The sequence below is a fragment of the Esox lucius genome, chromosome 22, assembly GCF_011004845.1.
Source record: "Esox lucius isolate fEsoLuc1 chromosome 22, fEsoLuc1.pri, whole genome shotgun sequence".
Lineage (NCBI taxonomy): Eukaryota > Metazoa > Chordata > Actinopteri > Esociformes > Esocidae > Esox > Esox lucius.
In genome coordinates, this window is record NC_047590.1 from 1,207,143 (window position 1) to 1,223,309 (window position 16,167).

At 46.7% G+C, this 16,167-nt stretch overlaps 2 protein-coding genes across 3 annotated transcripts; one reads left to right on the forward strand and one right to left on the reverse strand.

Annotated features, from left to right (window-relative positions):
• Window positions 1-1,074: 1,074 nt before the first annotated feature.
• On the reverse strand, window positions 1,075-11,487 carry rbm26 (RNA binding motif protein 26). Of its 2 annotated transcripts, none has more exons than XM_029116721.2 (22): window positions 10,850-11,487; window positions 10,513-10,631; window positions 10,139-10,260; window positions 9,799-9,887; window positions 9,305-9,555; window positions 8,776-9,057; window positions 8,305-8,556; window positions 7,665-7,805; window positions 7,404-7,550; window positions 7,037-7,151; window positions 6,669-6,858; window positions 6,308-6,487; window positions 6,069-6,167; window positions 5,871-5,957; window positions 5,535-5,654; window positions 5,271-5,345; window positions 4,945-5,112; window positions 4,751-4,855; window positions 4,263-4,478; window positions 3,950-4,036; window positions 3,424-3,537; window positions 1,075-1,572 (listed from the first exon to the last, which is right to left on the reverse strand). In XM_029116721.2, the coding sequence occupies exons 1-22, from the start codon at window positions 10,906-10,908 to the stop codon at window positions 1,483-1,485; spliced, it is 3,108 nt and encodes a 1,035-aa protein (XP_028972554.2). In that variant the 5' UTR covers window positions 10,909-11,487; the 3' UTR covers window positions 1,075-1,482. The 2 variants fall into 2 exon arrangements, with proteins under 2 accessions (XP_028972554.2, XP_028972553.2); XM_029116720.2 differs by having other exon boundaries at window positions 6,069-6,170; window positions 10,850-11,484.
• A 175-nt stretch (window positions 11,488-11,662) lies between these two features.
• LOC105020095 (translationally-controlled tumor protein homolog) lies at window positions 11,663-14,312 on the forward strand. The gene is given in 6 exon segments (NM_001304107.1): window positions 11,663-11,767; window positions 12,233-12,306; window positions 12,546-12,733; window positions 13,055-13,160; window positions 13,454-13,570; window positions 13,912-14,312. Coding segments are annotated over 6 exon segments (516 nt in total). The 5' UTR covers window positions 11,663-11,739; the 3' UTR covers window positions 13,915-14,312.
• Window positions 14,313-16,167: the final 1,855 nt, after the last annotated feature.

The window sequence follows — 16,167 nt, forward strand, 5'->3', positions numbered from 1 at the left end:
ATTAGTCTTCAGACAAATAAGGACACAAACACAAAAATCACTTGTTTTTAATTAAGTTTACTTTACAGACATATTTGACAATAATCAATCCCAATTTCTATGGTTACAATCAACATTTTAAATTTGAAATCCAAGAGTCAGCAGTCCATCTGTCCAGAGATGTTGCTACCTGTGGACTTCCAGCTCCAGACCTAAGAGACAACATAAAAACACAAAATGAAAATTACCTCCAAGCTTCTAAAAAGCTACTGCTACATTCAACTTGTCCAGTGCCCAAATAAACTGTCCCCCAATAATTCACACATTTCCACACACAGTGCATCAACCAAAGAACATCTTTAAAAACATACTTAACAAGGGTACTTGTCAAAGTAAACATACTTTACATGAGTACTTGGCAAAGTACGACACAGGCAGCTATCCTGAAGCCCAAACAGCAAGACATGCAGATTCAGAAAACACAGTGGCAACTACTGAAATACCCAGAGGCTACAAAGGCCAGGAGTACTTTGATAACAGCAAATGGAGTTGGAGTTCATGGTCTTTTAAGGCCAGAGCATTCTTTAAAATAAGCTTCAATCTAAACCTAATATGTCCATGAAAGTGCACTGAAAACCTACCCGATCTTACCTTGGTTGGTTCTGAGCATGCTAGAAACCACATTACCATACCTTACCCATAACATCACCAGCACAGCCACACCCAGTGGGGTCACAGAAAAGCATTTCACCATTTTTTATGGCAATGGAGAACCATTTGGAAATTTGCTCTTTTTGTGAAAAGGGGGGGAATTTTTTATGGTCTTTATTTCAGCTTTTTATATTCTTGTTTTTTGCGGATATTTTTGTCTCTCCTGTGCCAACATTAAATCCGCCACGGCTCCAACATTTATCTTTTTTTTTTTTGCAGCTGATTTTTTTTAAGACCATTTCAAATCTTTATTTTCTTTTTCTTTTTTTTTTCCTTTTTTACATTTCCAAAAAAAAAGCAAAGGAAGAATCAAGAAGCAAAAGCTGTCATACAAATTATTAAAATCCAGACATAAAATATTTACACAAAAAGCAACAAATTTCACACAGTTAAATCTAGTCTTTTAGTGACTTCACCAAACGCTCTGAGGTTCTAACCCCTTCACATTCCACAGTGTTCAACAGCATATTGTTCATTTGTCAATCTGATCACATCGGTCAATGCCATTTGTATCGGTTATCAGACTTTTCAAAACCAATAAGCAAAAATAGACTGTTCCATCCTAATGTTAATGAACTATTTTTACAATTAAAATCCATGAGAAAAAAAAACGTTTTTACTTGAAATTCACACAGTACTTCAGCTCGTACTTTTTTTGAGTCAGCAAAAACAAAATGAAATAACTGTTAAGGTCAGAACAATAGTGAAATGCACCTAATAATTAAAAACTGAGCCAATCAGCAAATGGAAAGAAAAAAGATGCATTAGCATTTTATCCAATCAGGGCCATCTTCATCTGCGCCAGGGGCGGGGCTCGTTATCATCGTCCTCCTCATCATCATCCTGGAGCAACGCATCATCAACCAGCGACTCCTCCTGGAACTAGAGGACAGAGCAGAGAGTCACAGCATGGGAAGGTTTCTCCAGACAGATAAACACCTTACATATTCTACAGGCCAGTTTCATTGTAATAAAGTGGCTTCTTGTCATTGTAGTAAAGTGGTTTCTTTTTATTGTATAAAAGTTTGGAAAAGTAGATTGAAATACTTGGCCCATTAATTCAGACTATCAACCCTGTCCCAACCACCAGGACCCAGGTTTCCACCACAGGGTCAGACTATCAACCCTGTCCCAACCACCAGGACCCAGGTTTCCACCACAGGGTCAGACTATCAACCCTGTCCCAACCACCAGGACCCAGGTTTCCACCACAGAGTCAGACTATCAACCCTGTCCCAACCACCAGGACCCAGGTTTCCACCACAGGGTCAGACTATCAACCCTGTCCCAACCACCAGGACCCAGGTTTCCACCACAGGGTCAGACTATCAACCCTGTCCCAACCACCAGGACCCAGGTTTCCACCACAGGGTCAGACTATCAACCCTGTCCCAACCACCAGGACCCAGGTTTCCACCACAGGGTCAGACTATCAACCCTGTCCCAACCACCAGGACCCAGGTTTCCACCACAGGGTCAGACTATCAACCCTGTCCCAACCACCAGGACCCAGGTTTCCACCACAGGGTCAGACTATCAACCCTGTCCCAACCACCAGGACCCAGGTTTCCACCACAGGGTCAGACTATCAACCCTGTCCCAACCACCAGGACCCAGGTTTCCACCACAGGGTCAGACTATCAACCCTGTCCCAACCACCAGGACCCAGGTTTCCACCACAGGGTCAGACTATCAACCCTGTCCCAACCACCAGGACCCAGGTTTCCACCACAGGGTCAGACTATCAACCCTGTCCCAACCACCAGGACCCAGGTTTCCACCACAGGGTCAGACTATCAACCCTGTCCCAACCACCAGGACCCAGGTTTCCACCACAGGGTCAGACTATCAACCCTGTCCCAACCACCAGGACCCAGGTTTCCACCACAGGGTCAGACTATCAACCCTGTCCCAACCACCAGGACCCAGGTTTCCACCACAGGGTCAGACTATCAACCCTGTCCCAACCACCAGGACCCAGGTTTCCACCACAGGGTCAGACTATCAACCCTGTCCCAACCACCAGGACCCAGGTTTCCACCACAGAGTCAGACTATCAACCCTGTCCCAACCACCAGGACCCAGGTTTCCACCACAGGGTCAGACTATCAACCCTGTCCCAACCACCAGGACCCAGGTTTCCACCACAGGGTCAGACTATCAACCCTGTCCCAACCACCAGGACCCAGGTTTCCACCACAGGGTCAGACTATCAACCCTGTCCCAACCACCAGGACCCAGGTTTCCACCACAGGGTCAGACTATCAACCCTGTCCCAACCACCAGGACCCAGGTTTCCACCACAGGGTCAGACTATCAACCCTGTCCCAACCACCAGGACCCAGGTTTCCACCACAGGGTCAGACTATCAACCCTGTCCCAACCACCAGGACCCAGGTTTCCACCACAGGGTCAGACTATCAACCCTGTCCCAACCACCAGGACCCAGGTTTCCACCACAGGGTCAGACTATCAACCCTGTCCCAACCACCAGGACCCAGGTTTCCACCACAGGGTCAGACTATCAACCCTGTCCCAACCACCAGGACCCAGGTTTCCACCACAGAGTCAGACTATCAACCCTGTCCCAACCACCAGGACCCAGGTTTCCACCACAGGGTCAGACTATCAACCCTGTCCCAACCACCAGGACCCAGGTTTCCACCACAGCCTCAGACTATCAGCATCCAGCAGACAGTCTGTCCTCCATCTAACAGGTCAATATCCTCTCACCTCCTCCTCGTCAGGCTCCTGGTCATCGGGGTCCTGGGAGGTCAAGGAAACGGGAGGCTTGTGCCAAGACAGACGCAGATCACTGTTGTTCAGACGAACACCATGTACCGCCGCCTAGGACCCGAGAGAGAAATCAGACCATCACTGGTGTGTGTGTGTGTGTGTGTGTGTTTTAGGTCTTACTAAACTCATGGGGACCAAATGTCCCAATGAGTACAGTAAAACCAGAAACAATTTGACTCATTGGGACCTTTTGCCGGTCCCCGTGAGGCAAAAGTCAATTTCCGGCTCAGGGTTTAGGGTCAAACTAGAATTGGGGTTTCTTTAAAGTCCAGGCGTTGTTGGTTAAGTTTAGGGTTAAGGTTAGGCATTACATCTAGGTATAAATGTTAATTTATTGAGGTTAAGGTTAGATTAGGGTTAGGTTAAGGTTAGGTTTAGGGCAAGGGAGCATGCAACTTCAGTTTTCTGGTCCCCATGAGGATAGCTGTACAAACTTGTGTGTGTTTAACAGACAAGCCCTAACCTGCTCAGCCTCCAATCGGCTCCTGTAGGTGATGACTGCCAGACAGGAAGTCTCCTCCACCACACAGTCCTCGATCTCTCCAAATTGCTTCAGAAAAGGACGACAACCAGAAGGAAGCAGATAAAAGACAGGGTCTTGTTTCAAATGTATTCATCAGGTGACCGATATTTCCTCCTTACAGATACACCTGGTCTGTCTTTTGTACACAATGTAACTGTTATGAAGCAGACAGGAAGTGATTAGTGGCCCTTACAGACAGACACTCCAGGTGTAACGGTTATGAAGCAGACAGGAAGTGATTAGTGGTCCTTACAGCAAAGTGGGGTAGCAGGTCTTGGCGGTCTGCGTCACTGAAGCCCGAGATCTCCAGCGCTCTGGGCCTGTGGTCCACCGTGGAGTGAACAGGTAGGCCCCGCCCCCTGCCCCGGCCACGACCCCGTCCACCACGACCCCTGCTCCTGAGGGCCCCGCGCCCCCTGGCATGGCCCCCTCTCCCGCGCCCCGGGAGCAGGATGCCCCTCTTTGCTGCCTGGAGGAGAGACGCCGCCACAGCATTGTCAACCACAGTCACTCAGCATCACACAACACAAAGAAACCTGAGAGAGCACCAGCGCCCCCCATTGGCCTCTCCGTAATAAACGCTGCAATGTTGAGATTCAAAACAGAATCCATTTGAATGCTAGAAGTTGGATGTAGAGCGATACCAAAGATGGTGGAATACAATAAAGAGTGGATACTTTATTTTTATAATTCTCCACCTGTATGGTACAACATAACATTAAGCTGATCTAGTGGTCATACCTCTAGCTGTAGCTGAGTGTATCTTATTTTCAGCTGGGCTGTGTCTTCCCCGGACTGGGTCTTCTGATACAGGTCCAGTTCTGTATCCAGTAATTCCCTCTGTGCCTTCAGACAGACAGACAATATTGAGCCAAAAATAAATATTATTTTGTTTGTTTGTTTGTTTGTTTGTGTGTGTGGGTGTGTGTGTGTACCTGAGCTTTGCTCTTGGGCAGGCTGTGTATTGCTGCTGGGTTGGGGTTGGCCTTGATCTCCTCCTGTAGTTTAGTGATGCTGTTAATGAGTGTTTCCAGGGTGGTCATCATCACTGACTTGTCTTCTGGCTTCATGGACTTATTCTTTTCCAACTTGCAGATCAACAGCTGTGCAGAAAAAACAGAAAACATTACACAGGTTTCAGGGACCAGAGGGTTTTGTTTTGTTACCTATAGGTAACATGGACCTTCTTCTACATGGAAAGCCAGCCGAGAATATGAGACCAAACATAAATGGAGTGAATAATTTGACAAATATAATTCACCTTCTGAGTCTCAATGTGCTTCTCCAGGATTTCCTGTTTCTTCTTTCTCATTTCCTGTTGGAGCCGTATGGCTTCCTGTCAGGGGGAATCATGGGAAACATTAAAGTGAAAATTCACCTCATCCACAACCACAGAAAAGTCCTTGGAACGTCGGGAAAAGCGCTAATAACCTAACGATTATGTTCAGGCCATAAAACAATATAAACCAGGATGCTGAAATTGTCCTTCCAAGCCCACAACGCTGCGACCGTTAATCATCATCACCTGTTTGTTCTTCAGGGCCTCCTCAGTGGCACTCGCACCAGCGAAGAGGGCCGTCTTCTGGGCTGCCTTCATAGCAGCCATGTTGTACACCGTCTTGGTTAGTCCTGTATAGGTGAACACCTGGGGCAGACAAAGGATCATGAAGGATACATTAATGAGGAACCAGGAGGAAACATGCTTAACATCTGGTGGAGAATGGACAAGTGTCTTGTTTTTAGCTGAGCCGCTAAGAAGTTGAGATGGCATGGTGGCTCAGCCTACCATGATCTCTTCTCTTAACCTCACTCTGGCACATTTCCTAACCTCCCTGACAGAATACTACAAGAAAGTCCTCACCTTTCCTGCTGGTCCACTGGGGATACTTCCTGGTTTGGAAGACACCCCCAGCCTGTCCTTCACTGAGAGGTTCGATTTAGAGGCATTCTGTACAGGAAAAGAAAACTGTTAAAAAGACAATCTAGTGTCCTTTAAACGTTCTCGAATGGGAGTTGGACACAACCAACACAGACAACCATCCAGCAAGCCAGTACCTACCTGGGAGGCAGTGCTGGAGTCCTGGGCTGGCTCAGAGCTGTCAGCAGGCAGAGGACCCAGCCGGTCTTTGACTGACTGTTTCAGACTGGTGGCTGACTGCTGCTGTTAACAACATCAACAAAAGCGTAACACTCTAAGCCAACCATGTTGTTTAACCACATACTACAAAGGGGAACAATCCCTGATCTAAAGTGGACCACTGCACAGGGAATAGGGTGTGATTTGGGACACATTCATACCATGAGTGGTTGTGGCGGCGGGGGTCCCTGATGCCCCTGACCCGGTCCGTCATCGCGGTGCCAGTGGACCCGGATGAAGCGGTTGTTGAGCACAGCCTGTGGGCTCTGCATGGCGGCCCGGGCCTCGTCATGACAGGAGAACTGGACCAGGGCGCTCTCAGCATCCCCACCGTAGGCCACCTACAACCAATCAGGGAGGATGGGAGGAGTCACATAGCTTCCATTGAATAACAGTCAACCAATCAAACTTAAACTACTTAACGCAGCAACAAAGAGGGATCCTGGAAGAGATGGTGTTACTGCTTGTTGCGGTACTGACACCTGACTAAACCAAAGGTAGACGGGGAGAACAGGTGGACACCTGGAGGTTGACGATCGTTCCGAACTTGCTGAAGTGTTCGTTGAGCTTGCTGATGTTGTTGAGTTCTGGGGGAATCTGGCGAACAGCCAGCTTGGTGTTGGGGTTGGAACCCTGGGGAATTCTCTGGTTCTGGTGATGAGGGTTCTTGTTGTGGAACCCACCCTGGTGGTTCTGCTGGTTGAAGACAGGTCTGAGGGAACACAGGGCCAAGGTGAAGACATTCGCCAACAATACAACGGTACGCCTAACCACTGTGCATGTGGCTGTCTGTCTCCATAAGGAGTGTTGCAGAGCAGACAGACAGTTTACCTGTCTGACTGTCTGGAGATAGAAGCTGAGTTCATCCTACTTCAGTGAGATGTTCTTACTTGTTGAACCAGGGTTTCTGGGGGGGCATTCCTCCACCACCGTCATGTGACTGAAGAGATCGCTTCCTGGAGTCGGACTCCAGAACCACCCTCATGTTGCTGCCGGCCAGCTTATCTAGAGCCCACCGAGGTCACAACAACAACACAGGCAAAAGGTCAGAGGTCATCACACAGGTCAGTGACCCAACCATCCTCAAAACAGAACAGCACGGAATGACCTACTGCATACTTAAATTAAAATATTGCCCTTTTTCTGGCCCGCAAATAATTCATTATTTACAAAATTACAAAATGTGGCCCGCCATTTAATGTCAAAATCCTAACGTGCCCCCCCCACCCACCCTTCGTAGACTGAGTCTCTGGGTACCTCGGTCTCGATGGGGCATGTCCACGCTCCCCATGGTCAGTCCGATGAGGTTGGGTCTCTGGGCGTTGGCACGGTGACGGTAGAGGGGGCGGATGGTGTTGGTCAGGCTGGGGGCCTCTGGGTTATACACCTCCGACTCATACTGGTCTGCGGGGGGGAAACGGGACGGTTTAATACACAGTCAGTACCGGGTACATAGTGAACAGTCTGTGTGTGTGTGTGTGTGTGTGAGTGAGTGTGTGTGTGTGTGGTCAGTCCTACCCGGTGAGAAGAGGGGTGGGGGGGCCTGGGGTATGGAAGGTCGTATCCCAGTGGTGACAATCGTGGGGACAGAGCTTGTGATGGAGTTGGGAGGAGCATCCATCCCCGAGGCCTGGAGCGGGGGCAGGGGGGGAGGGGGACCTGTAGGGGCAGAGGTCACACTGAGAAGGGGCCTTACAAAACCCCCAAGGGGGCAATAAGATCAACTATTAAAGTCTGACAGAGTAAAGGCACTTTTAAAAAAACAGACAGACCTCCAGAGAACTGACAGACCTCCAGAGAACAGACAGACCTCCAGAGAACAGACAGACCTCCAGAGAACAGACAGACCTCCAGAGAACAGACAGACCTCCAGAGAACTGACAGACCTCCAGAGAACTGACAGACCTCCAGAGAACTGACAGACCTCCAGAGAACCTTCCAAGGTTTATGATGATGTGTTTCTAGGTTTAGACTACAATCTGGGGAGGGCGGAGGTTTGGGAAACCCTAAAACCCTATAACCAGAGTCCTAGGAACTCTATACGAAACATGCTGCTGGTCTAACGTAGTGTACTAGACAGGGATTAATGTGCCATTTGGGATACACACGGAATGTCTTTATAAACCCAAGGGTGCTTCATGCACATCCATGTCCTTACCTGCAACGGGGGGCAAGCTGGGTGGCAGGGCGCCTGGGGGGGGCACAGGGGGCCGGAGGTTGACAGGTGGAGGGGTCATGAGAGGTGGAGGGCCTGGCGGCGGAGGGAGCCCTGGGGGAGGCTGGGCGGGGTCGACCCCAGGGATTGGGGGAGGACCTTGGAACATGTTGGGCAGGTTGACGTCCTCCACCACCACCGGGTCACTGCCGTGGTCAAACGGACACATGTCCCCCCTCATACAGAAACCCTTCTCTGAAACACAGACCAGTAACTCCTCAATGGAAACACATGAACAATTAGAAATCTATCAGGACCCCGCGCCAGACACTGAGTCACAGCCCAAGACACACACACACACACACACGTTTGTACAGCCCGACACACACACACACACACACGTTTGTACAGCCCGACACACACACACACACAAGTTTGTACAGCCCGACACACACACACACACCCCTTCCTTACCATCGTAGTCACGGCAACGTTTTCTCTCTTGCGTAGGTGGAGGCGGACCCCGGGTAAAAGGCGGAGGAAGGGGCCGTTCCAGCGAGTGGTCAGGATGGAAGTCAGTCCAGCTGCCCGTCACCGAGGTGACACTGTTGCCATGGGGGGCGATCACAGTGATGGTGCTGCTGAGGGTGGGCACGGGGAATGTGGTGGTTGCTGTATGGATTGGTAGGAGGACATCCCCAGCGCCAACCTCCGTCCCCCGCTCGTGGTCATACTTTGACTTCCCAGAATCCCTTTCTGTAAAATACAAAAGTGTAGGTCAAAGTAAAATGAACACAAGCAGGCCTTGGGTAGGGGGGAGGGATCTCCATCTCCAGTCCTGGCTGGCTTTTGTTACACCCCTGGGTTAACCCATGAAACCAAAAACACATGCAACTAATCATGGTCTTCTAGCTGAACCTGTATAACCTGACTGAAACATATTCAAGCTGGGTTGGAACAAAAGCTTTTCAAAAACCCACTTCGCCTCCCCTCCCTGTCTCACCTCTGCTCCTGGAGCGACTCCTGCTGTGGGTTCTGCTCCTGCTGCGGTCCCTGTCCCGGTCCCTGTCTCGGTCCCTCTCCCGGTCCCGGGCCCGATCCTTGCTCCTGCTCCGACTCCTACTGCGGCTGTAGCTACGGCTACGCCCCCTCCTCCGGTTGTAGCGGTCCCGGTAGGAGTCCCGTCTTGGCGGGTTGCGGTCATAATCACTTCGTTTACGAGTGCGGTCGTCCCTTTTGCGATCATCCCCTCGTCTTGGTGAACAGAAGAAGACAATTGGCTTACTAACACATAATGGCAGAAGTATGAAGGATGTGACAGTCACAGATCTAGACCATATTAATAGAAAACAGACTGAAATGGGGACAAGCTGACCTTCTCCAAACTGTTTTCATTTTAGCTTTGCCTTGCAAAGTGTTTTGCAACAGCATGTACAAATGGTTGGGAGGAACGTTTCAGACCTGCTGTGGTGATCTAAATCTAGGAATGTTTCAGACCTGCTATCTCGGCTGTAACGGGAGCTGGATGGCGGACTGTGGATAACCCTCCTGGAGAACTTCTTGTCCCGGTCCTCCTCACGACTTGGCTAGAAGACATATACACACATGGTAAGGCAAACATATCCAAAGTACCAGAAGTTGAACTAAGAATGCAGGGTTCTAAAGTAAGCACACACATGCTCCATGTTAAAAGAGGTTAGTGTTAAGCCCTGTCATTGCATTCTGCCATGGGACAAATGCACTTTGAAATCTAAAGTCCACTGAAAGTGTACAAAGTTTTACTAAGACACCAAACTCTGCATCCGGCGATGCTGTTTAAGAGATGATGGTCAGTCACCTCATCCCTCCTCTGATCCTCTCTGTCTAGTCTGACAGTGGAGGCTGGCTGGGGGTCCTGTTGAGGTAGGTAGCTTTTGGAGTTGACAGCTTCAAACAGTTTCTCCACAAACGTCTGTGTCTCTGGGAGCAGATAGGAGAGGTAGTTGATGAGAGGACAAAACACAAGAGGGTCATTTTAGGCTGACACTGCCAAGTTACATATTGGTCGGTTTTGAATGTGTCAGTCACAGTTTAGTCCCAAATGACATCCTTCCTATGTGGTGCAATATATAATAGAAGGCTATTTGGGATGGATTCTCAGTATGACTTGAAATAGATAGAGATAGCGTCATGATTTTTACAGTAAAACCTATTATTAAAGTAACCCCATACCTTTCTGTAGAAATACATCCAACTGGTCTACGCATAGGGCTTTCAGCTCTATCTCGCTCTTGTCCTTCTTCACCAAGGCAACGACATATTTAGCTAGCGCAGAAGGATCTGCATCACAACTGGAAAGGGGATAAAGTTGATTAAATCTAGTTATTTATGTCATAGCAAAAACAGTGGCTTTGTTTTACCAAGATTACTACATGCAATTATGTTTTCCATCATCGCCAAGACGAAATTCTAAATGGCTAGTTATTTAGCGTGCAACCCTAAATCAGCTAAGTTTTCTGTCTTCGGTGTGGTGACAGCCAGCTAACGCTAACGAAACCTCACTACTTACATGGGTTCGAGGGTTTTGGAAAGCCACGTTTTCAAGGCATCGAGGTTTTCAATTATCATGTTTAGACACCAGTTAACTTCTTTTCAGCTCAGTATCCACGGTTAAAACTCATTTGGAATGGGTCAGATCCAAAATATTATTCTGTTCAAGACAAGAAGTCAGCTAGCTAACATTGGCTGGTAACGTTAGCTAGCTAGGCTTCTTTAAAACCCGTGTGTCTAGCTCACGTTGGCTAACTAGCAACGTTAGCTAAGTGTTTATAACGTTACACCTCAAAGCAAAGGTCCAGTGACTTGCATATGGTTCAGTTTACTTCTCGTTGTCTCACTTTAAAAAATTCTAGCTGCACAATGGGAAGACGACTTGTTTCTCAATAAAGTATCTCTCAACAACTATCTTAATTGTGTAGGCCTCTCCTCATTGCAAATAAATGGCGACTATTTACTCCAGTGTAGTCTCGCTGCCCGATGTCGCGAGAATAACATTTAGACCGCTATATCATTCATGAGAATTAACGGTTTCAGCAAAAAACGAAAACCCTGGAGAGTGGATGAATGTGTCCTTTTCAAGGTGTAGAATGACTGAGAATGTACGACAGGGTTGCCCATATGAACCTGTTTTTGACGACTTTATTTTGCTTCGCCTGTTCCCTAGTAAATATGTGCAGACTGGAACGCACCCGGTGAACCAGCACCGCGCTAATGTCCACTGGGGGGCGACTACTCCCCAAATTTTGGTGCATTAGTTTGAGAAAACGATGGATGACGTCAACAGTCCTGCGGCTATCTAAGGTAGGGAGCCGTTGGTAGCTGTCCTTTTCTTACGAGTCCTGAGACGGGTAGGGATCCTAAACCATCGTCCCTTAAACGGCACATCTAAAACCCAACAAAATGATCATCTACAAGGATATTATCACCGGTAAGATACTGTTATTTTATTACGACTCTGCAGTTATCATTCTTTTAATAAAATTAGTTTTTTGGTCGGCATTTTAGTGTTTATCGGGGCCTACCGGAAGTGTTAAAGCCTTTTGTACTAATGATGCGGTGGAAACTCCCTTACTTTTAGAACTTCTCTATCAGAATGACAATTTACACATCGTTTGAACCAGATTCGTTGCGTATGTTCTGTAGTAGTTGCATCTAATCTATCGACTTCGGTTGGTTGGACAACCAATATTGAACAACCAACTAGATGGCATGGCCTACCGGCAAGTTAGCAGTAAACCGCTAACGACGTGAAGTAGCAAAGTTAGCAACTAGCTATTTACTGGCTTACGGTTTTGTTATAGTACATTTGTTGCAGTGAGTCAGCTGTAACGTTTTGATTTGGCTACAGTTTCAACTCCGTGTGTTCTTTACTGGAATCATTTTTATTTTTCAGGAGATGAGCTCTTCACTGAGGTGTACAAAATTACGGAGGTTTGCGACGGTATGCTGTATGAAGTACAGGGAAAGGTAGGCTTGACGTACACGTTTACTGTTAGAACTAACCTTAAAAATATAACCCGTTAACTTCCATCTTTAGGCTTGTAACCAGTTTTAATTATTCAATTTTAAATTCAGAACGATCATGGAACATGTTCAGACTTGTCTTGGTAACCAGATCTGTGCTAAATTTGTCAGCTGGAGCAAGCTAACTAGAATGACGTGTTGGTATCTTGCCTGAGGTTTTAACCCTGTCACGTCTCTGCTAGCTAACTTCGAGATCGGAGGACGTTGACGGTTCTTTGATCGGGGCAAATGCCTCAGCAGAAGGTGGGGATGAGGGCAGTGAAGCATCCACAGTCAGTGGAGTTGACATAGTACTCAACAGCAAACTACAGGAGACGTCGGCCTACAACAAGAAAGCCTACCAGTTGTACATCAAGTCATACATGAAGGCGTAAGTAGCTGTTAGACTATCACGGGGTCAGCAGAAAGTGGGCTTGTGAGTCTCCAGGCTGCTCCTATCTTGTTTTCTTAGGCATTGGTGGTATTGCTCTGCTAGCTGTCTTAGGATGGTTTTGGTTAGGTACCTCTTAGGCTGGTGTAAAATTGTATCTATTTCAGTATACATTCACTTGACTCCTCTGCTATAACAATATCCCAAGCACCAGTAAAATATTGTAATTTTGATCTTGAGTACCCAGGGGCCTTCCCTCTATGAAATAACCAGTCAGCTCAGTTATCACAAAGTCACATCTGACATGTACCCCCCCCCCAGGGTCAAGGCAAAGCTGGAGGAGCAGAAATCTTCGCGGGTGCAGGCCTTTATGGCTGGTGCTCCAGCAGCTGTCAAGATGATTCTGGCCAACCTGGATAAATACCAAGTGAGCATTTACTCATCATTCATGGTCTTTGTTTACCTGTGTAATACACTACATCTGTACAGGCTCTATTTGGTGCCCTAGATGGTGAATGGAGGGAAACCATGGCCTAATGTGTTTAAGCGAGTGTGCTGTTATTTTTGTATTATTTGGAGGTGGGTTTCAAGGGGATTGGCCGCAGGAACGAAAATAGCATCCGTGTGCATGGTCTGTGGTTTGGAAGATGGTAGAAACAAACACACTGAATGAACGGACTCCATGTTGTCTTTAACAAGCAGCCTCTCCTCTGGGCTTAGTTTTTCACAGGAGAGTCGATGAACTGTGATGGCGCTATTGGCCTGCTGGATTACCGTGAAGATGGGGTCACACCATACATGGTGTTCTTCAAGGATGGCATCGAGATCGAGAAATACGTAAGTTGGCTGCTTTATGGGGTTGCAGGACGGTGTTAAATTTGTCTCACCGTTAGGCAGTCAGTGTCAAGTATTTTTATCTGCAGTGTTTAGAAGGTCTGCTTCTAAAGTTGCACCGTCTCCCAATAAAGGCACTTGACCAGAACTACTGGACCTATAGTACTGCTTGTGGAATATTGTGCCATATTAAGACCCACTCTTTATATAGTGCTCTTGTGTTCATCTGAGATTCACCCTTTGTTGCATGTCTGCGCTACCTCCTCCCTAAACTGGCACGCTTGTTTTGAGCAGAGATGACCCAGCATTTCCATCTGAGTGATACACTCTTGTTTCTCCTCCAGTAAATTGTCAGGACATCTAACAGAAGTGCCTCGACCGGAGTGTTGTCTAGCTGCCAGCTCCCTGACCACAGACTGACTGGACCACCCCTACCTGCATTCCTTACCACCTGGAACAGACCGCTATTCTTTTATTACGCCGTTAAGAGGTTTTTATTTTTGGCCCAGACCAGCCACACCTCCCATGCTGGTCTGTGGGTCTGAGGGAGACTCCAGGGCCCTGTGGTTTCCTGTCCTACCCCGCACACCCCTCCAGTCCTGGAGGGACTGAACCATGACAGCCTGGCTGCTGTGGACAGTGACTTCTATCAGATGAACAATGATGTGATCCAACTGCTCTCTCACACATTGTAAAGGACTCATTGACTCTAGTTGTGAAATAAATGGGCCTAATGGCCGAAACACCATCAACTTGTGCTGTGTGAAGTCACTCTAACAAAGGTCTGGATTACCCACAACAGATGGTACCCTTTGTTCTAAACCTACATTAACAAATGATTTATTGGGTCACAGCCTAGCCAGACTGGTATGCCAGTTGAGGGCTGCAAGTTTGTAATGTGTCCCCGAAGAGAGGGTTCGGAAACCCTGTTCCAATGGGATCTTACTAGTGTTGATAAATTACATTCAGCAGCTGGGATTTTCAGATTGGCTATTTAGAACGGGTTGTCCTATATGGTTGTTTGGGAGTCCCCTTGGCAGGCTGTGTCGACAGAGGGGCTCTAGTGATCTGGGATCAATTGAAATCTGGCTGCATTTTTGTTTATTTTTATATTAAGTGGCTTTGGCCTGCAAACAACCAAAAGCGTTTCAGAAAAAGCCTGGGAGTACTATTAACCGTTCAGTAAGACAGCAGCTCAGAAGGTTTTATGCTTAGATTCAGGACAGTAGATATTTTCTCAAACAATGACTAATTTTGTGTCCATTGGAAACCTCTGAGCGAGTATTGGATATTATTGGCATGTTACTCTGAATCTTGGTTTTTGCCTATAATCTCAACCAACCAGTGAAGTTATACTGTAGGGTTAGTGGGCTTACCAGTTGGAAATAAACAGCTTTGGGAAAGTATGCAATAATGTCACCTATCCATGTTGCTCAGCATTTGTAAGGTGTATTCCTTTAGGTTCATACTTCAGAAAGCACTCACTGACATTCTGAGATGTGCAACAAATATAAGTATTTTCATAAAGGTTTAAGTATACAGCTCTGGAGGAAAAATTGTCCCCTGCACCTTTTTCTTTCCTTACCTAAAAAGTCCAAAAATAAGGTTTTAAGTGAGGAACAGAAGGGTTAAAATTAAGAGACCACAGTGAATTTAACTCTTCTGTTCCTCACTCAAAACCTTTGTTTTCAACTTTTTTGGAAAGGAAAAAGGTGCAGTGGTCTCAAATGTTTCCAGAGCTGTATATTAAGAACATTGAAATGGGTCTCATCTGTGTATATATGACATAGTGTCTCTCAGCAGTTGCCATTGAGGCCTTCTCCACATTAACGCAGTCCATTTATGGTTTATTCACAGTAAATGGCTGATCTATACTGATGACCCAGGTGGAGTTGTGATCAAATGACTCGCCAGATTGTCCGGAGGGATCAGTCAATAAAACTGGTATTCCCACCCACGTGACTATAATGAAATTATTGATGTCTACAACAGGATTGTCACTGTTGGAATGGATTTTCTCCGAAGCATCGGTTCTGTAATTTCAAAAGATTGCTCCTGAAGATGTGATCTGAGTTGAAAGTTACTATATTTAATATTTAAACACTACATGGGCGTTGCATGTTTTCTGTGTTAACGTGATATGACTAAACCATCTCTAACTCTATTAACAGAATAGAAGTGCAAGCATTTTCACACCTAAGTCAATATTGTTAATGCAAACATTAAAATGATTAGGACTTAGAATAAACCCCAGCAGGAAACATTTGCATTTGAGTCCTTTTGTACAATGATTTGTTGAAAGCACCTCTCTATTTTGCACAACTCTTACACACTGTTTTTGTCAAAATATCTTAAGCCTATTACAGTACATTTTGTGAGAATCATCGATGGAGAGCAATATGAAATGTTATCCTAGATTTAGTTATTAGCTTAAAGCAAGTTTTTATTTAATTTTATTGCTTGACTCCTTACTGAGCTCATTTCGTGTTTATTTTGAACCTGACTGGATATACTGCATTCAGCTAAGAGTCAGTACTGATTAACCAATCTGTACTATATTAGCTGGAGAAGCTGTACAGCAGTGTTAAGGTGTGTGCTTT